Source organism: Sorex fumeus, unplaced genomic scaffold (assembly GCF_029834395.1).
Source record: "Sorex fumeus unplaced genomic scaffold, SorFum_2.1 ptg000035l, whole genome shotgun sequence".
NCBI classification, from domain to species: domain Eukaryota; kingdom Metazoa; phylum Chordata; class Mammalia; order Eulipotyphla; family Soricidae; genus Sorex; species Sorex fumeus.
This window is the reverse complement of record NW_026606092.1, coordinates 34,290,310-34,318,128: the sequence shown is the minus strand read 5'-3', so window position 1 is coordinate 34,318,128 and position 27,819 is coordinate 34,290,310. Positions and strand designations below refer to the sequence as shown.

Below are 27,819 nucleotides of genomic sequence, written 5' to 3'. Positions count from 1 at the left end.
TTTAATATTCAGTGTGTTTGATATTCAAGAAATGTTTGATATTCAGTTTCTCTGAATAAAAGAAAAACCTAAATGTATATATTTAATCGGTGACTAACAAAATTTTCTTTTCTTCGATATGTGCTGCCTCTCAAGCAGTGTTTAGGGACCCAGGGGCCACTTCCAGCAGTACTTGGCAAAATGAGCTGGAAAGTTCAATGCTAAAACCAAGTGGAACCCCAGTGGTTCTGGGGCTACCATGGTGCTAGTGGGGTACCCGGGGGTCCTTATACCCCTGAAGTATCTCCTCAGCCCCTAGTTTTTAATTTATTGAATAACAGATATCTTAGATCTGATAATAAATGACTAATTTTGGGATGGGAGAATTCAGTATAAAGAAGCTTTTAAAACCTTTTCTAACTCTTTAGAAGGAAAAAGGTGATACTGTAAAATTGTAATGACAAATCTAAACATGTGATCTAATAGGTTTCACTTTGTTTTCTATTTTTTAGTGGTTTTTGGCAAATTTTTCATATCAAGAAGCACTTTCAGACACACAGGTTGCTATAGTTAATATTTTGTCTTCAACTTCTGGTAAGAAAATTGTCTTCAAATTTTCTGCATTAATAAATCAAGGTTAATTTTTGATATATATGTGTGTATATAGTTTAATCTCATAACTTACATTTCATTCTAATGTACAGCCTATTGAACTATTTCTTAACTTCATAGTTTCATTCCATAGCCTTGTGCTGTTTACTTACTTTCAGATATTTTACAGTAGATTTTTTTATGAAATAATATGTTGAAATTTTTATTGGCAGACTATTTTAGCTTTTCCTTTCACATATCCTTTTAAAAGATCTTTTTCTAGATCTTTTGGTTAAATGTAATTGCTCTTTCAGAACTATAATTTGTCCTGTGAAAGGTATTTTATGTTTTAAATTAAATCACCTTTTATGTCAGGAAGATAAGCCTTTTGAAGATGTAAAAGTAACTAGTGCACATGCTTGATTAAGATGAAGTCAGAATGTTATTCAAACTGCTTAATTTAGCTGTTTTAATAGCACTATACGTTTAGGGGCTATTTTGTGTATTTTAAAACTTCCAGTCTTGGTAACTATAGTTTGTTTCTTAGCTTTTTCCCAGCATTTAAAAAAAAATGGTAAGCTTTGTTTAAAAAAGTTTGGTATATAATTTATTACTTAAGCTAACAATTTGATAGTAAATCACTTTGACAATTATTTTAGCTAATCTTTCTGTTTAACTCTCTTTCTCCCATAGGACTTTTTACTTTAATTCTTGCTGCAGTGTTTCCAAGTAACAGTGGAGATAGATTTACTCTTTCCAAACTATTAGCTGTAATTTTAAGGTAAGAATATAGCTATTAGCTAGTTTATTCTGCTTAGAATTGTGATGTTTAAGAACTTTTGGATAGTGATATAGGATTGTTTGTATTTATATAGCCAAAGAAAAGTGAGGACAAATGAAAATTTTAAGTGGATGTGATATTCGGCTTCTTGTCACATCCTAGACTAGTTTTCCAGATTTTCCTGGGGAAAGTAGATAGACCCAAAGACAGTTTTGAGCCTCTTTTGTGATCTTACAGTCGTATACACACTTTCCTTGCATCCTTTCCATCCTGGTTCAAATCCTAAGCACCATAAATAGCTCCTGAGCTTCATCTGTGTGATTTCTGGTCACAGAACTAGGTGGTAAGCCCTGAGCATTGCTGGGTATAGCTCCCAAACAAAGCCAAAAACAAGTTAAAAGCTCTTTAGTGTGTTTCCTTTTTCTGTAATAAGTTGCCCATTTTGTTTTGGTTTTACTTCTGTATCACAAAACAAAGCATAGTCTTATTGTCTGATTATCTTATCTGAGGTGATCATTCAGTTAGTTTCTTTATGATCCATTTGACAATTTTGTGTCACTGCATAGTATCAATATTGTTGATTTCTATATTTAAATACTTTATTTTTTATTTAACTTTGTGCATATTTTATCTTCCCTACTGGAACTGTAAGCACTTGAAAGCCAAAGTCTTACTTTGTGTTGCTTTGTGTCATCAAAGGTCCAGTATAGACTTGAAGTACGCAAAGTATTCAAAAGAGATTCATTTGTTGGTTTGAAATAACTGCTTTGTGAGAATCAAATCAGAGAAGGTAGCAGAATTATTTCAGTGGAGAAAAATGTTTCTTATTTATAAGAATGTTGCAGCTATAAGAACTGCATTTGAATCAGAGATTCAGGAAAATCAGAGGAAAAAAATCAGGAAATTTACTTAAACTTTCTACGAGGATTTCATCAATGGACAATGATCATGGTCATGGTTCTCCAGTTGTTCATCAATTTGCTCGAGCGGGCCCAGTAGAGTCTCCATCATGAGACTTGTTACTGTGTTTGGCATATTGAATACGTCACGGGTAGCTTGCCAGGCTTTGCCGTGCGGGCGAGATACTCTCGGTAGCTTGCCGGGCTCTCTGAGAGGGGTGGAAGAATTGAACCCAGCTCGGCCGGTCCGGCTGCATGCAAGGCAAACACCCTACTGCTGTGCTATTGCTCCAGCCCAGACAATGATAATCATGTCTTTTATTATTTTTTCTTAAGTGTGCTTGACTTGTGGTTCAGAAAAATTAATTTTTGCGTGTATTTATTTTTCTCAAGAATACTATTTTGGGGCTGGAGCGATAGCACAGCAGGTAGGGCATTTGCCTTGCGCACAGCTGACCCGGGTTCGATTCCCAGCATCCCATATGGTCCCCCGAGCACTGCCAGGAGTAATTTCTGAGTGCATGAACCAGAAGTAACCCCTGTGCATCGCCAGGTGTGACGCAAAAAAAAAAAAAGAAAAGAAACCTATTTTAAAGATTATTTTAATACTTTGGAAATAACCGTGTTTATCCAATGAAGTTTAACTTTTTAAATTATAATAAGAATTAGGCGACCAGAGAGGTAGCTCATTAGGCTAAAAACATGCTCTGCATATAGGAGGCCCAGTTTATTCCCAGGCACTGCATATAGTCAGTCCCCCGAGACCTGCCAGGAGTGACCCCCATGCAACTAGCTGGGAGTAGCTCCTGAGCACCACACGGTGTGGACCCCTTTGCACCTTCTCCAGAATGATTTGACATGGCAGCAGTCGTTTACTTATTTTGGAAGGGAGGGTGGTTTGGACTATCCCTGCCAGTGCGTAGGGGCTACTCCTGGTGAAGTTTGGAAGACCATGCAGTGCAGGGATTGAACTAAGGTCAGCCATATATAAGATAGTCCCTTAAATCTTGTCCTATAATCTCTGGAGCCATGGCAAGAATTGTGAAAAAAAAAAAAAATCCTGGTAATCTAAAAAAGTCTCATTTTTTTTAAGTGTAGAGATAAAATAGAGCGTAACTTGGAGTCACACTTCCTATATTAATACAACTTCTGAGATGTTGAACAAAATTCTTCTCTGTATGTTTTCTCATCTATATATTGGGAGTTATAATTAAAGTATTATTACAGCATTTGTCTCTAAAGATTATACTGAATAAAAAACTTACATACAGTGCTTCACACAATGTCTCGTACACAGTAGTCACTGTCACTGTCCTCCCATTGATCATCAATTTGCTCGAGCAGTTCCAGTAGCATCTCCATTGTGAAACTTGTTGTTACTGTGTTTGGCATATTGAATACGTCACGGGGAGCTTGCCAGGCTTTGCCATGCGGGTGAGATTCTCTCAGTAGCTTGCCAGGTTATCCGAGAGCGGTGGAGGAATTTGAACCCGGGTCGGTCGGGTTGGCCGAGTACAAGGCAAACGCCCTATTGCTGTGCTATCCCTCCAGCCCCACAGTAGTACACAAAATTATTTAATTGAAAGATATGAATATTTAATAATGATTAGATTTGGCTTATGATGGCTTGGTTTTATAAAGGAAAAATTAATCTTCATATTGCTTTTAACTTTTGGTTTTTGGGTCATATCTGGCAATGCCCAGGAGCTACCCTTTGCTCTGTACTCAGGAATAATTCCTGGTGGTGCTCATTTCTGGTGGTGCTTGGGGTACTTTATGAAATGCGAGGCATCGAACCTGGGTGAGCCGTGTATAAGGCAAATGCCCTACCCACTTTACGATCAGTTTCCTTTCTTACTACTAGGTATTCCTTTCTTCGTATTCCTTTCTCTATGGTAATTGGTTTTTCTGACCATTAAGTTAAATAATTAGGGGCCGGAGAGATAACGTGGGTAGGACACTTGCCTTGCATGCAGCAGACTGGATTCTATCCCCAGCATCTCGTACAGCCCCCAAAGCACCACCAGAAGTAGTTCCTGAGTGCAGAGCCAGTTATAATCCCTGAGCACCACTGGGTGTGGCCCAATAAGTAACTTTTTTTTAAATGGCCAAATAATTAGGCTGATTTGTCTTTCTTAAAGTTAGTTTGCATCTGCTTGGAAAATCCATAATTTATAAAATGCATAAAAATGGACAATAAGCTTCATGAGGACCGAATTTTCTCTATTGTAAGGGCCCACTGTGTAACTCAGTAACAAATGAATTATCTTTAGTTTCTCTACATCCTTAATCTAGTATTATTTTTTATCTATTAAAATAGTGCTTTTATTATTAAGAATTTAAGGGCAATTTAGGTTTTAGCAAATAGAAGAAATTAGGGCCAATGTCTAGTTTCTATGACGTAATGTATAGGTAGCTTCAGAAGATCGGAAAAGAATAACAAACACGTTAATTCTTAATTAAAAAGTGGTAGCAGGTAAAAGGATTTATCTCTAAAAACAGATCATTTCGATCTCATCTGTATAATTTGGGCTGAATTACTTCATTTTCTGTTTTTTTTTTGTATTGGTTTTTTCATGTATAGAATGATAACAGAAATAATAGTAGCAATAATATCTTTACAAGGGAATATTCTGTCCTTTTGAGGATTAAACTAGTTAATGTGAATGTAGCACTTTACACTATTTTCATCATTATATATTATTGTGAAATCACTAAATTCTTTGACATTTTTACCCAGATTTGATACTGGTCTTGATAACTCGCAAAAAAAAAATTTATTTTTTTTATTAGCTCTTTTAAGGAATTTTATTATTTTGTTTCTCACTAATGATTATTGTTCTTCAGTATTGGAGGAGTTGTGCTGGTAAATCTGTCGGGGTCTGGAAAGTCTGCTGGGAGAGATACAATAGGTAAGAACTTGACTACTTTCTTTCTGTAGACAAGAATGTTTGGTACATATCATCACATACACAAAGAGTAAGCACAGATTCTAATAAGACATTTCTCTCAAAATAAACTTTCCAAAAAATAGTTCAGCGTTATCATAGCTTTCATTCCTGTTCTCAATTAACTATATATATAACTGTAGCCTAGGGCTGGAGCGATAGCACAGCGGTAGGGCGTTCGCCTACAAGCGGCCAACATGGCCGACCCGAGTTCGATTCCTCCGCCCCTCTCGGAGAGCCCGGCAAGCTACCGAGAGTATTCGATATGCCAGACACAGTAACAACAAAGTCTCCAATGGAGACGTTACTGGGCCCGCTCGAGCAAATCGACGATCAACGGGAGGGCCTTTACCTTTACCTTTTACTGTAGCCTAGTTATAAAAAACATGAATTAATATTGATTATAGTATCAGTTCCAGATAGCACAGCAGGTAGGACGTTTGCCTTGCACGCGACTGACATGGCCAACCCGAGTTTGATTTGATTCCTCCTCCCCTCTCGGAGAGCCCGGTGAGCTACCTAGAGTATCTTGCCCGCACAGCAATGCCTGGCAAGCTACCCGTGACATATTCAATACGCCAAACACAGTAACAAGTCTCACAATGTTCTGGGCCCACTCGAGCAAATCGATGAACAATGGGAGGACAGTGACAGTTATAGTATTATTATCTTCACTGTAGACTATTTTTACATTTGTCATTATTTTGATTACTGTCCTTTTTCTGTTCCAGGATTACTTGTGTATAGTTACTGTGCTCCTCTAATTTCTTTTGATCTGCAACTTCCCTCAGTCCTTTTTAATAAATAATACTCTTCAGTTATTTTATTAAATGTTCCCCAATTTAGGGATATTTATATTTTCTTATAATAGAATTTATGCTGTGCATTTTGGTAGGAATATCATGGCTTTGGGATCAGACAATAGAGCGGGTAGGACACTTACCTAGTATGCGAGTGATCCAGTTCTATTCCTGACATCCAATATGGTCCCTCGAGCACCACCAGGAGTAATTCCTGAACGCAGAGCTAGGAGTAACCCCTGAGCACTGCAGTGGGTGTCCCCCCTGCACCTTCCCCCAATATTATGGTTTCTATATTGTGTCCTGGCCAGTTCTTTATTATCAGAAAGGATGTGGCACTGATTTGTCTTAAGTTAATTCTAAGTTATTATCTGTCAGATTATTAAAGTATAATAAAACTGCCAGTTTCTCTTGTAATTATCATTTTGATGCTTGCCTTTCATAGTTAATTGTGGTAAAAATAACTCGTTTCTGATTCATTGTTTAGATTTAACAAAAAGCTAAAGTAATTAACCATAACCTAGCTTAATGGTTTTTCTCTGGTTACTTTCCCTAACTGTTTGAACTTCATTGAGTAGTACAGTGCTTTTCCTACAGTTCTCCTGGTTATTGCCTACAAGGCTCTGAGTTGAACCTACTACTCCACTTACCACCTAGAGTAACTAAGATATAATATAAAGTAAAACAGTATGTCTATTTGGAGTGTGTGTGTGTGTGTGTGTGTGTGTGTGTGTGCGCGCACACACACACGCACGCATGCACACATGTGTGAAGTTTTATAGAGAGGCTTTCAATTTGCTATTTTAAAAATAACACTTAGTTTTATTGCCTTTGGGCATTTGATATTCCCCTATGAAGTTCCTTTGTATCCCACATCCGAGGGAGCTCATGCTAAGTCTGTTCCTCTCTCTCTGGCTGCTTTCACTCAACATGATACTCTCCAGATCCATCCACGTAGCAGCAAATTGCATGACTTCATCTTTTCTTATGGCTGAATAGTGTTCCACTATGTATATGTACCATAGCTTCTTTATCCAGTCAGCTGTTTTTGTACATTTGGGTTGTTCCCATAGTTTGGGCTCTTGTGGATAGTGCTACAGTGAACATAGGAATATGGATGTCTTTTTTGGATTGTGCTTTTGGGCCTTTGGAGTATATTCCCGAGAGTGTAATTACTGAGTCTTGTGGAAACTCAATTCCTAGTTTTTTGAGGAAAATCCATATTGTCTTTCAAAACGACAGGCCCAGTCAACATTCTCACCAGCAGTGAATGAGGGTCTCTCTTCCCCCATATCCTTGCCAGCACTGCTAATTCTAACTCTTTTTGATGAGTGCTAGCCTCTCTGGTCTGAGGTAATACCTCATTGTTGTTTTATTTGCATTTTTCTGAGGATGAGTGACATAGAGCATCTTTTTCACATGCCTTTTGGTCATTTGTATTTCTTCTTTGAGAACATTTCTGTTCATGTCGGATCTTCTGATAGGGTTGGATTTTTTTTTTCTTATTAAGTTCTACCAGTGCTTTATGCACCTTGGATATTAACCCTTTATCAGATGCATCGCTTGTATCACTTATCATCCCATTGCCCATAGATTTGCTCAAGCAGGCGCCAGTAACGTCTCCGTTCGTTCCTGCTGCGTGCTAGCGTAGCCCAGTGACGTCTGCCCGCTCCAGGAACACGGAGAGCATCAGATGAGTGGTGGACAAATAATTTCTCCCTATCTGTGGGCTGTCTTTGTATTCTGATCACCATTTCCTTTGAGGTGCAGGAGCATATCCAAAGCTGAAGCACAGAAGAACTGGTCTTCGGTAAGCTTCGGTAGGAAGCTTGCCACTGGGACAGGAGGGATAAGTTGGGGACAGGAACACGAGCACAGTGGTGAACGGGAAAAGTACCTGGCACAGAAGCAGACTGGGGATGGGAGAAGAAATGGAGGTGTTGGTGGAGGGCAGTAGACACTGATGAAGGGACTGGTGTTGGAATACTGTATCCCTGAAACTCAGTCATAAATAATTTTGTAATTCATGGTGATTCAATTAAAATTTTTTTAATAATTCTTCAGTTTAAAAATATTTATACAATAGGGTTGGGGATATGGCTTATGACTTAAGTGGTTGAGCATGTGCCAGAGCCTGAATTCTGGCCCCGATATTTTATGGCTCCCTAAGTAACCTCTGAGTATAGTTTTAGTTCCCTTTACCCTTCTTCTAAATCCTGCTGAGTGTGCCCTGGGTGGCCCCTGAGCATTGCGGGCCACACAACGCTGAACTGTCAGGCCAGGTATTACTGAGAGTGGCCCTCGAACACCAAACACAGCTGCTGGAGGTCTTTAAAAGTACAGTAACAGTGATAAAAATCAATTTATCAATATATAAAATATTGGACTTCTGGAAAATAAATTAAAATTTGAATGTGGAAACTTTTTTCACTTAGTTATTTATAGGCTGTCTTAGAGGGAAAGCCATTTTTAGAGGGAATAAATTTCTCTTATAAACGTACCATAAGTCTTACGTTATGAATATATTTTAGAATATTTAAATGTATAGCTTTTAGTTTTAAGTTTTTTAATTTTAATCAATATGTGATCAAAAATGAAGACACTCCAAATAACAGGTTGTGTATCTGTAATAAAATTAAATAATCTAAAATAGATTATAAGTAAAGGGCTGGCCGCCTCGGAGCTTTTTGGAAAGCCAGGTATGAGCCAGCGGTGACGGGGCAGCTGCAACCTCATGGGAAGGGGGGTATTCCCGACTTGTCCTTCACGCCCTACCGAGGTCACGAGTTGCCCCCCCCCCCGCCCCCCCCCCGATGAGCAGCTCTCCAGCACAGCCATGGCTCCAGAGCCACAGAAACCAATCTCGTAATTATCTGGCTCTTGGCAGAAATCCCTCCAGACTTAATAAGTAAAATATCAGAAATCCAAAATCGCGCAGCCGCTATTGCAGCCGCACGACATCATATGGTTCTCATAACCAGCTGTAGAAAACAAATTATTTCACAATGCCTTTTCAGCAGTTCTGATTGTTGGGTGTAAACGCTAAACAATAATGGTGTATCTTTTGTCAAAATAATGAATGTAATCAAAGTAGATAGAGAGTTAAGTAGAATTCATCTTCCTCACAGGTGTTGGGAGTGGTGGGAGGGAGGGTATATTGGGGTTCTTGGTGGTGAAAAATAAGTACTGGTGAAGGGAAATGTGTTTGATCATTGCATGACCGAGACTTAAATCTGAAAGCTTTGTAACTTTTCCCACAGTGATTCAGTAAATACAAAAAAAAAAAAAAGATAATATTTAAATAACTAAACTAGTGCACATTTCAGAAAGAAATGTATAGAACTTTTAGTACTATCCACAATGAATAAATAAAAACAAATGTTTAAAGGTGAAAAAAATAAAATAGATTACAGGTAGGGTGAAATTAATGGAATAGAAAAGACTTTTGTAGCAGAGGTGGCACTTTAATAAGACATTGAAGATGATGTTGAGCAAATACTAAAAATGACACATTGTGGCTCTATCCCCGGCATCCATCATTCTAACTATGATATGTCTTGGAGTTTTTGTTAGGGTCTCTTTTAGCTGGCACCCTTCGGGCTCCTTGAATCTGAATGGCTGGGAAGTTCAGCTCTGGGAACTTTTCAGCAATGATTTGTTTAACCGTGCCTTTTTCATTGGGATTGTTTCCCTGACCTTCTGGTAGTCCAGTGATTCTAAGTTGTTCCTTTTGGAATCCATCTCCTAGGACTCTGATTCGCTCTAGAGCTATTTTGAGGTCTCTTGCCATTGTTTGTTTTTGTCTGTTGGCTTCGTGCAGCTGATCTCCCAGCTCACTGATTCTGTCTTCAGCTGTGGCCATTCTACCGTTGAGGGCACAGACTGAGTTTTTTATTTCGTCTACTGAATCTTTTATTCGTGACATTTCTGTGCATAGCTTCCCAATTTCTGCTCTCATTTCTTCTTGTATTTTCTCGATTGTTTCTCTCATGTTCTTTAATTTACTAGATATCTGTCTCACTGTTTCATTGAGTTCACTGGACATCTTCATGACTTCATATCTGAATTCTTTCTCAGAGAGGTCCCTTAGGTGAGTAGCACCTAATGAGGCTTCTGGACTCTTCATCATCCTCCCCTCGTGGTGGGGATTTCCGTTGTTTCTTCATGTTGGTGTGAAGGTATGGAGACTTAGATGTTACACGAGGTTGCTGGGTATGAGTAATTTACCTGTGGTTGTGTGAATGGCCACTGGCCCAAAATTAGGTCACGCCCACTTCTACAGAGGCCACGCCCCTTACGGGTACCTATACCTGGTGTGTGTGGTGGAGGGGGGGGGGGAGTACAACCTGAGGGAGGAAGAAGACCTGGCATAGCGATGGGGATGAACAGGAAGAGGCTCAGGGATGGTGAGCGTCCCCGGGTCCTAGAGGACGCCTGGTGCACGTACACAAGCAAAGCCAAGTCCTGGGTATGACTGACCTAGGGGAGGAAGAAGACCCGGCACAGCGTTGGGGACGAACAGAGCTACACATTGTGACAGGAAGAACAATATAAGCAATAGCTTAGATATAGAAAAAAAGCAATATTAAGTTGAACAGTATCAGCATCAAAAATTATTTAGGGAAAATGAGACGTATGCATTTTAAAATTAAGGTATTACATAGGTGAGTTTCAGTATTATAAAAGTGTTTGTTTATATCATGAGTTATGTGTTTTGCGTTTATTCGTATTTTCAACTCCTTCCTATACTTCTAAAGGACATGGGGGAAAGTATGGATTGGGTTTTATCTTTTTATATTTTTGTGTTCTCTTTTTTTGAAATAGTATCTGGCATATTGTTAGATTTTAAATAAGCATGTTTTGAATGAGTTTCAGAAAAAAATGCTTTAAATCCTATTGATTTTTACAGGTTCCATTTGGTCTCTTGTTGGAGCCATGCTCTATGCTGTTTATATTGTTATGATTAAAAGAAAAGTAGACAGAGAAGATAAGTTGGATATTCCAATGTTCTTTGGTAAGATTATGTTTAACTTTTTAAGGTATTTTGTATGATTTAGGATTTTGTTTTTGTATTTTGGAGGAAGTAATATTTTTTATCATATTTTAATTATCATACTCTTAATGTGATTTTTTGAAACATTACATTTTAATTCTAAACTATTAATAATTCATAATAGGCAAAATTTATTCTACTGCAGGTATATTCTCCCATGTTTTTAATAGCATATCTGTTGTATCCTTAAAAAAATATATCTGACTCATGGACTTAAAATGCAAAAATTGTCTTAGAAGGAATACTTATCTCACATTGAGGAAATAGTATTGCTTCATTGGTTTACAGCTATGCAGAACAAGAGAAATGGTTGAGACTGGATTGCACAATCTTTAATGCAATGATTCAGGCGTTTCTGGAACCAAGGAGGAATCCCCTCCCTTCTGGGTAGTCCCCGAAACCTGCATACCCAATCGCTGATATATCATAGGCCCAGCTGCACATCTCCAGAACCCCTGCTGTCTCCCCGTCCCTCCCAGCACAGCAAATGCATGGGGTAAGATGTGTTAGAAGCCCACCAACTTCAGTGAGTAAAACAGCAAAACCTCTTTGAGGCCTTTGTTTTTCAGTCTGTAAGTGTGAAACACAGTCCTCAATTATGTTTCTAGGAAGCATCACACACAAATTAACAACCGTAGACCTAAAGACCAAGTCCATTTGACTATTATCTTGATGCTCCATTACCTGCTCAAAATATTTTCCTGTTTTATCTAAAATGGACATCATGGATGTACTCTGCTATATTCTGCTCACACATTTCTATGCCCAAAGAACTCAACTTATCCCAATCCTATTTCTCAAACTCCAATCAATAGTGTCTAACATATCCTGTCACTTATAAAAAAGGCCAATCAAGCTGTAACTATATGCATGCTCTCTGATGAGAGTAAATTTGGCTATTTTTTCTGGAAAGTTTCTTTAGATAGAAATTTTTCTTCAATCTTAGGAAAGAACACTCAAAATATATTAGCATTTCATTCTGGTTTTGATGGAATTTTGTATGGTTCTAAATTATAAGACATTGAAGTGAGTTTCATATTTAAGATATATTTAGTGAATTCTGTATTTAAAAAAACATAAGTAGTCACCCAGTCTAGCAGTTTTTCAAACTCTTGGTGGTGGTGGTGATCCTCAGGTACAAATATTCAAACTATTTTTAGCAAAAGAAATAGAAAATTCATCCCTATATTTAATAGGAGCACTGCAGGTATAAAACAATGATTTCAACAAAACAGTAGTTTAAGTTAAATCAGCAAAGGAGTCCAAGCATATAACTCATCCTGTACCAGACTTAGCCAGGATCTTAAATCAGTTCAGAAGCTACTCATCTAGTTTACTTCCCTCATTTTTCAAGTAAGGGTAACATAATTGAAGTTAGACATAATTGAAGTTAGATTAAAAGAAAAACACAGAGCTATATTTTGGGTCTCTTGTTTCACATTAAGCTATATTTTGACCTTTAAGCACCAGATTTCCTTATCTGTTGAATCTTCATTTTTGTAGGGCATCTGGTCAATGTGCCCTTCTGCAATCATACAAATAAAACCATAGATTCTTTGTGAATTGATTTTAGATTAAGGAGATTTATAAAACATATTGTGTATTTTGTTTACTAAAATAAGTGATGCTAAAAAAAAAAAGTTATGAGACTCAATATACTAAAAGAATCTGAGTCCTAAAGACGAAGAACAAAGGAAAACCTTCAAATGACCCACATTTTTAATACGTAAGTACACAGACTGAAAATACTAATATGCAAATGTAAGGCATTTCCCTCTTAAACATTGACTCACTATTTTTAAGATCATAAAAGTTACTTATTAGAAAATAGTATGTAAAATATACAGTATCATAGCATGCTTTTTCTTTCTTTAAGAGGTAACTAGAGGAACAGGTCAGGGACGTTCCTGCATTTGCAAGGACCCAAGTTTTTGTTCAGACTTTTCTTTTTTTTTTCCACTATTCCTAAATTGTAGACTTAACATGGCAGCCCAGAGTAGTCATGCTTCAGAGCACACACTTTTGACTATCAAATATATCAGATTCCTTTTGCAAATAGTCTGTGTTTAGATATTTGGTGAATAACTATTTTTCTTTCTATGTTACCTTACCAGATAGCAGTTGAACTCTGGGAAGTCAGGAATTAAGAATTTTACTTTTGGGCATAGAGCAATAGTACAGCAGGCAGGACATTTGCCTTGCACACAGCCAACTTGGGGTCCATCTGCCCATCTACCACCAGGAGTAATTTCTTAGTGCAGAGCCAGGAGTTACCCCTGAGCATTACCAGGAGTATCCCCCTCCAAAAAAAAAAAAAGAAGAAGAAGAAGAAGAAGAAGAAATTTTATCCCTTTATCCCTTTTTGAACTTTCTTCCAGACTCCTACTTTAGCATAAGTTCTTCAAACATAAAATAGGATTTGAATTAGAGGGAAAAAATCATTCAGTTACATAAATAAATTAAGTTGAATGTATAAACATGCACTGTTCCTTTTTTAAATTTTAAGGACTATATTAAGGTTAACAACTCAACTTATAAATTTGGAATATTGCTACTGACTTTTGTCTCTTTTACACATATTCAGGTTTTGTAGGTCTGTTTAATCTGCTGCTCTTATGGCCGGGTTTCTTTTTGCTTCATTATACTGGATTTGAGGACTTTGAATTTCCCAATAAAGTAGTATTAATGTGCATTATCATTAATGGCCTTATTGGAACAGTTCTCTCAGAGTTCCTGTGGTTGTGGTATGTACTGCTTATTACACTATGATTCATTCGTTATCAGATTGTGGATTTTGGAATAAGTTTAGCCTTTTTATTTTGCCTTCTGATTTTATGTATACTTCCTTTCACTAGTACAGGAACTTTATTTCTATTTTTAATTCCTGTATACCAATTTTATAAACCAGTGCCTTGCATACAGAGGGAGCCCAGCAAATATTTAAGTTAATAAATATTAGTGATTGAAATTTAAAGCTGTGATTTAGAGAGTAGAGTGTTATGCAAATGAAGGATGTCCTTATCTAGTGGACATTCAAACTTGCCTATTGAGATGTATCCAAATGGGAGTTCCAAGTGAGAATCCAGAGGGCTTTACTTATTTAGAGACTTTCAAGTGTCTGGTTGTTCGTAGACATTTTTATTTTATTCTTGGGACTTTTCTTATTGATGAGACAGATACGTAAATCCTAAACTAATGTGAGTTTTTAAAATTTTTATAATATTTTATAACATCAAATATGTTCGTAAGTGATAATAAAATAATCATAAGTAGTTTGAAGATAGGATCATGTATGGGGTTTAAGAAGACTTTCACAGCTGATACTTTTCACAGCTGATACTGATGTTTTTCTGCGTATTTGGCACTTAAAAAGGGATAGCTCAGTGGGCTAAGAGACCCAGGTTTGATCCTCTCCACCATCACTCCCCTAACAAAAAGGGAAAAAAGCACAAATTGTACTTGAAAGCCTACATTAATTTTATTATATACCAATCAAGTCTATTAAATTCTTTTTCCTTCGCAAGAGACTTACAACAATAAAAGTTTTTTCTTTTATACATTTTTCCTTCTACTCTGATGTCTTCTACAATCACTCGTTTTCATGTAGTACTTAAAATTTTACTTTTTATCATAAATTTATGGACTTACATTCCTTTGCTGATCTAAAAAACCTTGTGATCAGAATCTACTTGCTCATTGTTCTCTGTTTCGAAGATACACATTCTATGTATTCTGTTAGTGTGTAATCTCTAGTTCTCCTGTCATATCATTTTTGTTGATTCTGGGCTGATAGAACCACTTACTAGTAGTGCTTGAATTGAAATCTTGGCCTTCATCTTTTTCTCCTATGGAGAAGCCTGTGATCTCTCTTGAACATCTCTCTCTCTCTCTCTTTCTCTCTCTCTTTCTTTCTTTCCCTCTCTCTCATATTTCTCTGAATTTTTAATTCATTTTAATCATTTTGACTATTTTTATATGATTCAATGCAGTGACCTATATGCAGTATATTATTTTGCACTCACTGTATTTTAATATAAGTTTATATTCTCTAGTTTTCTGTTTAAATTAGAAATTTCAAAGCATGAGTTTCTACATATTCAGAAAGTAGGCTGAAGAAGGGTTTATTTAATAGGATCTTATTACTTTGAGACTAACAGTGAACATGGATTATGCCACAGACGGATACCAAAATTCCCAGTCTCTGTTGAGAGCTTTATATTTAATAAACATAGAGATATGCAGTAGAGTTCAACAGAATTTATATAAGCTTTGGAGGTAATTATTCATTTAAAGAAATAATAGATAACACATTTTTTAATATTGCATATTTAAGTATTCTAAACTCAGAATAGTAATACAGAAATCCACAAAATATAGTCTCCCTTCTACATTTCTTAATATTTCCCCAGACTCAACCATTAACTCAGCCAGCCCAACCAAGCCGGGTTCGATTCCTCCGCCCCTCTCGAAGAGCCCGGCAAGCTACCCAGAGTATCTCACCCACATGGCAAAGCCTGGCAAGCTACCCACGACGTATTCAATATGCCAAACATAATAACAAGTCTCATAATGGAGACGTTACTGGGCCCACTTGAGCAAATTGATGAACAATGGGAGGGCAGTGACAGTGGCAGTGACAACCATTATTAGATTTAAACTTGCTTGCCTTGGAAAGATCAAAAAATTAAATATACATCCACATATGTCTTCAGATACATAAATACACATTTATGTGTGTGTGTATATACATATATACACACATTTGTAGGATAACTCAGTCACACAGACTTTGAATTTTATTAGAAAATTACAGATGGAATACATTTTGTATTCACAATTGTATTATGAGCATTTATTGTTGAATACTTAAATACTGAAGGGTCATATTCTGTTCAAAGGTCCTTGTAGCCTTATCTTGGATGAATTTTGTAGATTTCAGTTTTTTTAATATGCTTATACACTTAAGCATTTAAGAGTTTTATTTAATTTCTTTATTTGTGTGTGTGTGTATGTTGGGGGATTGGATTTTTGGGCCACACCCGGCAATATTTAGGGGTTACTCCTTGCTCTGCACTAAGGAATTACTCCTGACAGTGCTTGGGGATCTTACAGGAAGCTGGGGATCATATAGGAAGCTGGGAATCTAATCCGGACCAACCTACCCTCTGTACTATCGCTCCAGCCCCACATTTGAGAGTATGCATGGTAACAACTCTGTAAATTAACCAGTAACAAACTAATGCTCATTTTTCTTTAAAAATCAGTGCTGTGATATACTTTTTGCAATTTAATATTTTTGAGGTTTGGACCACAGCTATAGGTACTCTAGAGCTTCTCCCAGCTCAGCTCAGGAAATCATTTCTGGTGGTACTTAGGGTCCTTGTTGTGTCATGTGGAGTGTGCAGTCAGCCCGTTGAGCTACCACTCTGGCCCTATTGTAAATGTCCTCCCCCACATTCATGATGCCATGAGTCAAACTCAGGACCTTATACAAGCATGGTGTGAGCTCTGCCACGGAGCCATATCCTGAATTTTAATAAAGATGTTCCCTTTATTATTGCAGAATTATTAAAACTTTCAACAGTTTAATAAAATATGTTAATGAGATATAAGCTATGCATCCAAAGTTGAATTATATTCTGTTTAAGATATTAAAAGTGAAAATTTTGTACTTTTGTATTGAATTTATAAATATTTGGAGGTAAACTTTAAGAATCATGTAAAAATTTAATTGTGTCTCAGTTCATTTAAAGCTTTTGTTTTTGCTACTGATCTCCCTCCTCTATCATAGGATAGTCTTTGATAAATGTCTTTTTTTGTGACTTATTTTTTTAACATGGAAATACGTATCTTACTTTTGTTTTCTATTTAGGGGCTGCTTTCTTACCTCATCATTGATAGGCACACTTGCACTAAGCCTCACTATACCTCTCTCCATAATAGCTGATATGTGTATGCAGAAGGTAAGACGAACTTTTCCATACTTTAGGAATATTATTTGATCAAAACTAGTAAAAGTTACAGGAGTAAGGGATATATTTTAACATATAGTATATGTTTTGATATCTAAAAAGAATTCCACAGATCATTTTATATTATGGCAATACTAATCTAGATCAGTATATCACAGGAGTAAAATTATTTTCTAATGAATGTTAATTTTTTTCTAGACTCAGGAGGGCCCGTGCTCTTTCTTTCTTTTGTGAAGCTCTGGTCTCTTTTCTTGTAGCATATTTGCAGTGGTAATATTGCAGAAAAGGAAAATCTGGGTGTGCTTCCAACCAGCCTGTAAGGAGGAATCTCAGTACTCTTAGAGATATGCCATTGACTGATTCTCAGAGATTTGCTGTAGCCATGTATCGTCTAATATTTGTAAATTTTAAATTCTCAAGTATTAAGTAACCAAAACAGAATGGTGTTTGTGGAGATACGTAGTTTTAGTGTAATTTGAGAGGAAAATACTTGAAAGCGCAAAGAAAGTGCCATGTCGTGTAGATATTTTAATCAGATTTTTAAAGCTGTTTGTCTTAAACTCTTTAGCTTAAGTTTTCAGGATAAAAGCATAGTATTGTCAGTAAGAGTTTTCATCTTCATAAAGCAATTCAGTGCTTTTTACCTGTTTTATGTTTCAGTATTTTTTATTTGTCAGGATTAAAAGGGAGATTTTCTTCATTGACAGTTGACTTATATGTCATGCATTTTCAAAAAATGATCAGATATCCATAACCTTAAAGTTAGTAAAGTAAAAGTAAAGGCCCTCCCATTGATCATCGATTTGCTCGAGCAGGCCCAGTAACGTCTCCATTGGAGACTTTGTTGTTACTGTGTCTGGCATATCGAATACGTCACGGGGAGCTTGCCAGGCTCTGCCATGCGGGCGAGATCCTCTCGGTAGCTTGCCGGGCTCTCCGAGAGGGGTGGAGGAATCGAACTCGAGTCGGCCATGTTGGCTGCGTGCAAGGCAAACGCCCTACCGCTGTGCTATCGCTTCAGCCCCAACCTTAAATTTACAACATTAAATTATCTTATAGACTTAAATAATATCCTGGTGCTTCAAACATCTCAGGGTCATAATCTTACATATAGCCAAAATAGTTCTAGTGCAACTGGGGAAGTGCTTCCTGTTTTGGGATTGTGATATACTGCCTTTAAATTAATAAGGGTAGAATGGTAAAATAATAAAGTAATTTTACCATTCTGATAGAAAACATCAGCCCTTGCAGGTTTAAAAAATAAAAATTGAAGGTTACTATTGGGATAAATATTTAAGGAATTCTCAGAAGAAAACTAATGTCATTAAATATTTACTTGAAATCTTAAGATAAAGGCAAAACACAGGAAAATAGAAAATGTCTGTAAATATAATTACAGAAGCAACCATCGTCTTGATTGACTTCAAATCTAGGACTAGGCACCAGTTAAATGAGTAAGCTGGACCTTTGGTGGGAATTGAGTCTAGGGAGATAACTCAGAATTAAAAACAGCAGGTGTGCCCCAGAGAGGTAATAGAGACATGGTAGGAAAACTTTACTTGGATTTTTAATTCTAAAAATTGACTCTCTCCCCTGCCCCTAAGTGTGTGTGTGTGTGTGTGTGTGTGTGTGTGTGTGTGTGTGTATAGTATATGTACACATACATATATATAAACAACATTAAAATGCACTGTATATAGTTTCTAAGTGTATAGTGTATTCTTAAACACTCTTGTTTATTGTGCTTGAAGTAAATTGATTATTCAGACCTATTGCAATTGATGTTTTGTGTAAGAGGATCAGCATCCTGATTGTATTTAGATTTATATTTAGATGTATTCAGGAATTATTCATATTTTTGCTTAGGTAGGCGATTTTCTTTCTCACCAGATGTTTTATTTTATTTATTTTTGAGGTGCTGGGGATCAAACCCAGTGCCTCAGACATGCAAGGCAAGTGCATCCCCGATCGAAATGTTTTCAATTATTTAAAGTTTCTTTATAGCTTATTGACTAGAAGTTTTTCATTATGTGGCAGTAGAGATAACTGTATTGTAAACAGTGAGCTTTGCCTTTAAAATCCATCTAAGATTTAACCTTTATTAAGTTTGTTTTTATTTAGTTACAAAATAGTCTTTTAGTTCATGTACATGAAGCTATCCTGCCAACCATATCGACATTTTAAGTTCTCATTAGTTGTAAATTTTCCACACATTTTCTGGTCTTGGCTCACTTAAGTGCATTGTTGATTTCCTAGATTATTAAGTACCTGACAGATATTTCAAGATTATACCAACACTGATAAGTGAAGACTTTTTGGTTTGTCTACCTGAGTGCTCTTTCTAGAATGTTTTTAGGCTGACTCACCTTTCGTGGGTGTACCATATTAATAGGATGTGAACGTGAAAAGTTGACAGTGATTATTCTATGTGAGATATTGTGATGAGTCTCTCATTGGGGGTAAAATTATTGACACAAAATCTCTTTAATATGACGAAAAGTGCTGTGAAATGGAATAGTGTACTTTTTCCACTAGAGGGAGCATTGCTTGGATTCTAAATTTCTAAATGCTATTTTTTTTAAAGGTTTAAAGCAGACAGAACCTTTTCGTCCCTATTTTAAAACTAGAAGTTACTATTTTCATAATTTGAGGGAAAATTACCAGTATGTTATAGCAGCTAAGTCCAATTACAGTTAACTGGTGCAGGTTTCTCTGACACTTACCTTTTAAGTTGAATGTAGATAATAAAAATCAAGCATGAGCTAGTGAAAGGGGAGAATGATTTGGAAGGTGGTTAGCATCTCATTTTAGTTGTCCTGACAACCCTGATAAAATGATGCAGAGGAGGTTGGACCTAAATGTCTGAGTACACTTTACTGTTGAGGTGCATTTTTGCTGCCTACTATTTCTCCCACTCATATTTCCCACTAAAAATATGTTTTAGTCTTTATTTTACACAGTCATGATTTCCTTTGTAATTTTTTTATTTATCAATAGATAATTAAGCTAGTTTTGATTATCAGGATTAGAAGTTCTTACAGATTACTAATGTAAAGTTTGCAAAAATTGCATTGAAGAACTTGTAGTGCTGTAATGAGAATGATAATTTATCACCGCTACAGAATAAGAGACTTTTGAAAAATCTGGGAATTTGTCTTAGTCTTGGTGCCGGGGCTCAAAGAGTTGTCTCATGCATGCAAGGCATGTGCTTTACCAATAAGCCATGTCCCTGGCCTTAAATGTTTTGTATTGTTTTAAGATGACTTATGAAACTAAAGGAGAGTAGAATCAAATTGAAAATAGACAAAAGCAGGGGGCTGGGGTGATAGAGTGATAGCACAGCAGGTAGGGCATTTGCCTTGCCCACAGCCGACCCGGGTTCGATTCCCAGCATCCCATATAGTCCTCCAAGCACCACCAGAAGTATTTCCTGAGTACAGAGCCAGGAGTAACCCCTGTGCATCACCGGGTGTGACCCAAAAATCAAAACAAACAAAAAAAGATAGAATCAGTAGAGAAAAAATGAAAGATATGATGTGGAAAAATAAAAGTTTAAAGTTTCATAATTCTTATCTAGAATGTACTTTGCCTAATAAATAAAGAGTTTTCCTTCTTGGCTCTCTTATAGGCTATTTACCAAGAAAAAATATTTCTTTGGTAATTTAATTGAAGGTAATTTTACAGTGAAGCTCTAATACTCATATTTAACATAATTGATATATTATCAGTGCCAAATATTACATTCTTGATATTTTAAATGATTCATCAGAGTTCTTATAAATGAAAAATTTGTATTAGCAAGGAAATTTGTGTTAGTGTTAACTTTGTGTTCTTTTTCTGTCTTTTATTTGTAGGTGCAGTTCTCATGGCTATTTTTTGCAGGAGCTATCCCTGTATTTTTTTCATTTTTTATTGTAACTCTTCTCTGCCATTACAATAATTGGGATCCTGTGATGGTGGGGATCAGAAGAATTTTTGCCTTTGTATGCAGAAAACATCGAATTCAGAGGTAAGTATAATTCCCATAAATTTTTTGTAAATGCTAAATTAATGCTATCTGGGAATCTTGTCTTACTGGCAGAGTTGTAGAGTTGTGTGTGTGTGTGTGTGTGTGTGTGTGTGTGTGTGTTTATTTTCAGAGATACTATGCCAGATAAAATAGTTTGTTGAGTTCCTTTGAATGATAATATAGTTTCTTTTACGTCTAGCTCGAAATGAAAAGCAGGGGTCAGAGCAATAGTATAACAAGTAGGGCGCTTGCCTTTCACATGTCGGACCCAAGTTTCATTCCTGGCACCCAATATGGTTCCCTAAGCTCACCAGGAATGAACCAGGAGCACAGAGCTAGGAATAAGCCCCTGAGCACCACTGGCTGTGCCCCAAAACAAAATAAAATAGCAGTGTGTTGATTCACAGGTAAAATCAGAGTGCTTAATTATTTTGTTATAACTAATTTATTTTTTTTTCTTTTATTTATTTATTTATTTATTTATTTATTGAATCACCGTGGGAAAGGTTACAAAGCTTTCAGGTTTAGGTCTCAGTCATGAAAATATCAAACACATTTCCCTTTACCAATACTTATTTTTTACCATGAAGAACCCCAATAAAACCCCATCCCCCACCCCTCCCAGTCCCTGTGGGGCAGATGAATTCTAGTTAACACTCTATCTGCTTTGATTAGATTCATTGTTTCAATAAAAGATTCACCACTATTATTTAGAGTTTACCTCCCCCCCCCAATCAGACATGCTGAAAAAGCATTGTGAAGTGATTTGCTTTCTACAGCTGGGTTCAAGAATTAAATGTTGGTTTTGGATTTCTGCTATTTTACTTATTGACCCGGGAAGTATTTCTACTGAAAGTCAAATAGTTAAGAAATTGGTTTCTGTGCTCTGGAGTCGTGGCCGTGCTGGAGAGCCGCTCGTGGGGGGCAACTGGTGACCTCGGTAGGGCGTGAAGGGCGGACCGAAACGCCCCCCTTCCCATGAGGTTTTAGTCGCCCCCAGTCCCCCGGCTCATGCCTGCTGTCCACAAGGCTCCCATGTGGCTGCCATCTTTCTTTCCAGAGAGGAGATGGCGAATGGGGCAACACCCTTTCCCCTCCGGCAGACTTGATGGCCTGGATTAACACATAGTCCGTTCACTTTTCTGCTCCAAGCTGCTGGGTTCTGCATTAAGTCCTTGTGCTTCTGGGGCTGTGGCCGTGCTGGAGAGCCGCTCGTGGGGGGCAACTGGTGACCTCAGTAGGGCGTGAAGGACGGACTGGAACGCCCCCCTTCCCATGAGGTTTTAGTCGCCCCCACACCCCCGGCTCATACCTGCTGTCTACAAGGCCCCCATGCGGCCGCCATCCTTCTTTCCAGAGAAGAGAGGGCGAATGGGGCAATACCCTTTCCCCTCCGGACAGACATGATGGCCTGCATTAACGCATAGTCCGTTCACTTTTCTGCTCCAAGCTGCTGGGTTCTGCATTAAGTCCTTGTGTTTCTGGGCTGTGGCCGTGCTCCAAACTTAACTATGATTTTCAGAGAGAAACATTGGGTGGTTTACTTCCCATGGTTCACTTTGTATATAGAGAGATGGTTTTGAGGAAAAGTCCTAGTTCCCGCATACTCGAGCTGTGCTTGTAGAGGCTTCTGGTCACCGGGGTTCCATCTGGGGGAGGCGGGATGCGGTACCTACCCCATCTGGGACTTCCCGGTGATCTCGGCTCTTTTTGGAACCTGTTTTTTTTTTTTTTTCCCTTCGGGATCTGTGGATCCCGCCCTCCATGTAGTCCTTCTCTTCCTGTTATAACTAATTTAAAAGTAGAAAATTTACTACTTTAAACAAAATTAATAATAGAGCATGTTAACACTGCCTCCAGGGACTGGAGTGATAGTGCACAGGTAGGGTACTTGCCTTGCACGTGGGTGACCCAACGGTTTCCATTTGGTCCCCTGAGCCTTCCAGGTGTGATTCCTGAGTACAGAGTCAGAAGTAACCCCTGAGTATGGCCCCTAAGCCAAACGCATACAGAAAAAAACATCACTTCCAGTCTTTTCCATTTTCATTTTAGGAGAGAAAGCTTTTCCTATGTTTAGAACACACTTAAGATGAGAGATTGGGAAACCTTGCCCTGGTGTTTTTTCTGACTGGGTAACGTTAGCCAGTGGAGCAGATCATTTTTAAGGGGTTGTTTAATTCTGAAGTCTTCTTGAACTTTTTCTTTAAGGGTTCCAGAAGATAGTGAGCAGTGCGAGAGTCTCATCCCTATGCACGGTGTTTCTCAGGAGGATGGAGCTAGTTAGCTGCTGTCGTCTGTGGTTCAGGTTTGTATGTTCTTTCGCGTGAGTGTTGAACAAATACTTACGATTATAATGCTCGAGTACAGAATTGATTTTCCATATTTTTTTGAGAGTGAGCCTATCTAAGAGGCATGGGAGCCCAACTCGAGACTCAGACTGCTTCGGTCGCCGTTTCAGCTTCTCCACGTATGGCCCTCTCTCAAGTCCTTAACCTCTCTGTGACTACGTTTTCTTATATATGTAATGTGGTTTCAAAAAAGTTCTTCTCATAAATTTGTCGAAATATGAAATTTTTGGCAACTTTAAAATACGTGTGTAATCATTTATACTATCCATATGCTTAATTTGAGTTCATTAAGTGATACTAAGTTCTACCTTTTATCATACTGAGGGTCATCATTCCACTTGATGTTATACTTTGGAAAGGTATTTTTTTTCTGATGAGTATAAAAGTTAAAAAATGCTGTAATACTTTGAAGCACACCCAGTCTTTTCTTTATGCACGTGTGTATTTTTCATAATCGGCACAGTGCAGACACTAAATCTGAGTGACTTTTTTCACTTAACTGTGTGGACTGGAGTAATAGCACAGCGGGTAGGGCACATGCCTTGCACGCGGCCAATCCAGGTTTGATTCCTCTGGCCCTCTCGGAGAGCCCGGCAAGCTACCAAGGGTATATCCTGCCCGCATGGCAAAGCCTGGCAAGCTACCTGTGGCATATTCAATATGCCAAAACCAGTAACGACAAGTCTCACAATGGAGATGTTACTGGTGGCCGCTCGAGCAAATCAATGAACAGCAGGACAGTGCTACAGTACAACTGTGTTTAAGGAACCTTATGCTTTAAAGAATTGTATGAAATTTTATATTTTGTTTATTATATGACAGATACATGACACTTTATGTTTCACTGAATTTGCTCAAGCGGGCCCAGTAACATCTCCATTGTGAGACTTCTTGTTACTGTGTTTGGCATATTGAATACTCTCGGTAGCTTGCCAGGCTCTCCAAGAGGGGCAGAGGAATCGAACTTGGCTCCGCCAGGCTGACTGCGTGCAAGGCAAATGCCCTACCGCTGTGCTAAATGCTTGAAATAAATCTAGTATATATCTTTGGCAGTTGTAGAAGTGATTGTATGTTTTATAATCAATTTTATATTATTATAGTTCACTGAAATTTTAGAGATTCAGATTCATTTCTTCTGTGATAACTTTGCTGAGTTAACATTGAATCATTTCCTTATTATAATTAGGCTTAATCCCTCACATAGATTATTGGACGACTTCCATCAAATCTTTGGATTCACATTGTTCTTTTTTTGTTTCACTTATTTATTTTTTTGGACCACCCCTGGCTGTGCTCATGGGCTTACTCCTGGCTCTGCACTCAGGGATCATTCCTGGTGGTGTTCAGGGGACCACTTGGGGTGCTGGGTATTGAACCTGGGAAGGCAGCATGCATGATAATCAGTCGCCTTACGCACTGTACTATTTCTCTGGCTCCAGCATTCACATGGTCTTAGAAGTTTGAAAGTTGCTTTACCTTCAAGTTCAGTTCACCTTTCACTTAAGACTAAGTATTTTGGTTTTCATTTTGGTTTGCTTTGCTCAGTTTTTATTCTAGTCTTTTCTGGTTGCGAGGGTTACCAACAATGCAGTTCAGAGAGAGTTCTGTAAGACTTCCTGAGCCAACCAGCTAACCCCTGCCCTTCGTGACCTCTCCTGCTTGCTTTCTTTTCCTTATAAAGAATCACTTTTAAACTCTTTGGTCAGGGCCTGAGCAATAGTACATTGTGTAAAACCCTTATTTTGCACCCATCCAACTCGAGTTGTGCCGGCTATACCCCATACGGTCCCCTGAACTCACCAGGCGTGATCTGGGCATACCAAGAGTGAGTTCTGAGCACCAACAGCTACGATGTCTCTCCATCCCCAAAGGAAAGAGCACTGTGTCATATCTCTTGTTTCCTTTTTTCTTTACTCTCTTCAGTACCGCCAAGTATCATGCTCATACTTTTTTTGATTTCTTGGTGTAGGGATCTTCCATTGATTTCCCTAGTTTGATTGTTGAGGGAAAATTACTTTCAGGTTTTTCTCTCTTCTGTTCCCACTCGTTACCTGCCTTCCAACCCGCTGTAGTTCTACCTCGTCTTCATCCCAGGAGAGTTATTGCAAGGTTTTGGATTAAGCTGTAATCCAAGTTTACATTGTTATGACTTTATTACATTATAGAAATGTTACTTTTACCTGGGCTGGAGCGATAGCACAGCGGGTAGGGCGTTCGCCTTACAAGCGGCCAACATGGCCGACCCGAGTTCGATTCCTCCGCCCCTCTCGGAGAGCCCGGCAAGCTACCGAGAGTATTCGATATGCCAAACACAGTAACAACAAAGTCTCCAATGGAGACGTTACTGGGCCCGCTCGAGCAAATCGACGATCAACGGGAGGGCCTTTACCTTTACCTTACTTTTACCTGAGTTATTAGGATTTATCTGACAGTTGCCCAGTGTGAAATTTTTTTCCTAACCATATTAGAGAATAATCCCAAAGCTTTTAGGTTAAGAGATTCTTGACCGGCTGAAAAGCTGGGGGCTTTTGAATGTCTTAGTTGCATTTTCTATAAACTTTGTACCATTTTCCTGTTTTGACTTGTTTATTTACCTTGCCTGACAGAGCTACCTGGTGGTATTTATTCATTACTAAGAGTTAACTGCTATTTATTTTTCCTGTTCTCTTTGTGTGATTAATTCCTTTAAAAGAAAATCCTTTTTCTCTTTTTACTGAGGTCTGGGGGACAGAACAACACGAAATATATTAGTCTGCCGCCTTTCAGTTTCTAGAAAGACACATTGTTATCTCAAAAGTGTTTAAGTGGCAGTGTGTACGGTTCTTTACTAGTGCATCCTCTTTACTCACACTGGTACCCACCCCTGTTCAACTCTCAGTTTTGGAAATGAGAACTGGATAGAGGGGAAAATGGTGGATATAGTAATGAAGATGGTGAAGGGGAAGGATTGCAATAGAGTGAAAATGGAACGGATAAAGCAGGAGTCCTTAGCTCATTAAAAATAATGGTGAGACAGACCATGAATGAACTTACTAAGCCATCTACAGTTAGTGCTGGGTATTAGCCTTTGACGTCATTATAGCACTCACTCTCATGTATTCTTAGAGTCCACCTCAAATTCAGGTATCCAGTTATTACTTTATTTTATATGTATTTCAATACTATGATAATTTTATTTTTAAAATATAAATTACAGAAAATGAAAGCTATAATGATTGTAATATAACCTATTTTTGTTTTTTTTTAGAGAATGGAACATTATACAGCGAAGAGACAATCTCTGGCAAGTTTTTTAGAAAAATGTTTCAGTGCCTAGTCTGAAGATAACAGTTTCAGTTCTTTGGAACTCTAAAAGTATATTTTCCATGTATCTGTTTTCTTCATTTTCACAATGAAGAACTTTGTCATGTAGCTGTGTATATATCACTACAGTTATAGGAAGTTCCTGTCCACAGGACCAACTTGCCTTATACATCTCAAAAAATTCAACTGGTAAAACAATTTGAGTTAATCAAGGAATAAAATCGTAATGTCTGGTGACTTTATCTTGCACATACATTTGGTAAATTCTTGATTATATTATGAAAATATTTTCCAGAAATCATTTAAGTAAATAGATCCATGTTTCTTATAGTCAAAATGCTAAATAACATGCCTATAATAGGTACAGATTATATTTTGAGTTTTTTAGAATATTGAAAATTAATGCAAAAAATTTTAACTTATATCAAGTATGTTCGTGCAAAACTTTAGTGAAATTTTTTAAAGAATCAATATTTGAGGAAAAGATTGGTTCACTTATACTACATTTATTGTATTATCCTTTCATAGCATTAGGTGCCTTGTATTTTAAATCTGTGACAAACCATTTTTAAAGGGGAAGTATTATAAAATGAGAAATTATGTATTTCTAAGGCTGTATTACTGTAAATTTAATTGATAAAGAGCTCTGCTTTCTTTAGAGTTTTGAATAAATATTCTCTCTTCAATTAAGAAATTTTCATAATGGAATGATTTTAATTGAAGTCATAAATGGATCATTAAAATAAAATGTTTATATGTATATATTTGTGTATTCGAAATCTATCAATTGATTTCTGGATTTTTTCTTCATATATGTGTGCCAAATTACTCTAGAACCAAATGTTTCTTTAAATAATTTCATTTTTCCAAATGTTCACTGTCACTGTCACTGTCACTGTCCTCCCATTGTTCACCAATTTGCTTGAGCGGGCCCAGTAACATTGTGAGACTTGTTACTGTGTTTGGCATATTGAATACATCACAGGCCCCAGGGCTGTTCTTTCTTGAAGAACTACCTCTTTAGAAAGAAGCATTACTGAACTGAAAGTTTTGAGTTACTGCTCCTTTGCTTTCCAACCAAGTATCTTTTCTCTCAGGCTTCACTTGTCTCACTGGTACTTATATTTAAATACTGT

At 37.5% G+C, this 27,819-nt stretch overlaps 1 protein-coding gene across 2 annotated transcripts in view; it reads left to right on the top strand.

Annotated features, from left to right (window-relative positions):
• Nucleotides 1-27,443, top strand: part of SLC35F5 (solute carrier family 35 member F5) — a 50,898-nt gene extending 23,455 nt beyond the window's left edge. Inside the window, exons 8-16 of one of the 2 annotated variants that reach the window (XM_056117585.1) lie at nucleotides 492-573; nucleotides 1,264-1,351; nucleotides 5,098-5,162; nucleotides 10,908-11,012; nucleotides 13,636-13,795; nucleotides 16,924-17,014; nucleotides 20,878-21,032; nucleotides 23,241-23,337; nucleotides 26,628-27,443. In XM_056117585.1, the coding sequence (XP_055973560.1) occupies nucleotides 492-573; nucleotides 1,264-1,351; nucleotides 5,098-5,162; nucleotides 10,908-11,012; nucleotides 13,636-13,795; nucleotides 16,924-17,014; nucleotides 20,878-21,032; nucleotides 23,241-23,316 (822 nt within the window). In that variant the 3' untranslated portion in view covers nucleotides 23,317-23,337; nucleotides 26,628-27,443. The remainder of the gene's footprint in view (nucleotides 1-491; nucleotides 574-1,263; nucleotides 1,352-5,097; nucleotides 5,163-10,907; nucleotides 11,013-13,635; nucleotides 13,796-16,923; nucleotides 17,015-20,877; nucleotides 21,033-23,240; nucleotides 23,338-26,627) is intronic. The other variant, XM_056117586.1, reaches the window with a different exon arrangement.
• Nucleotides 27,444-27,819: the final 376 nt, after the last annotated feature.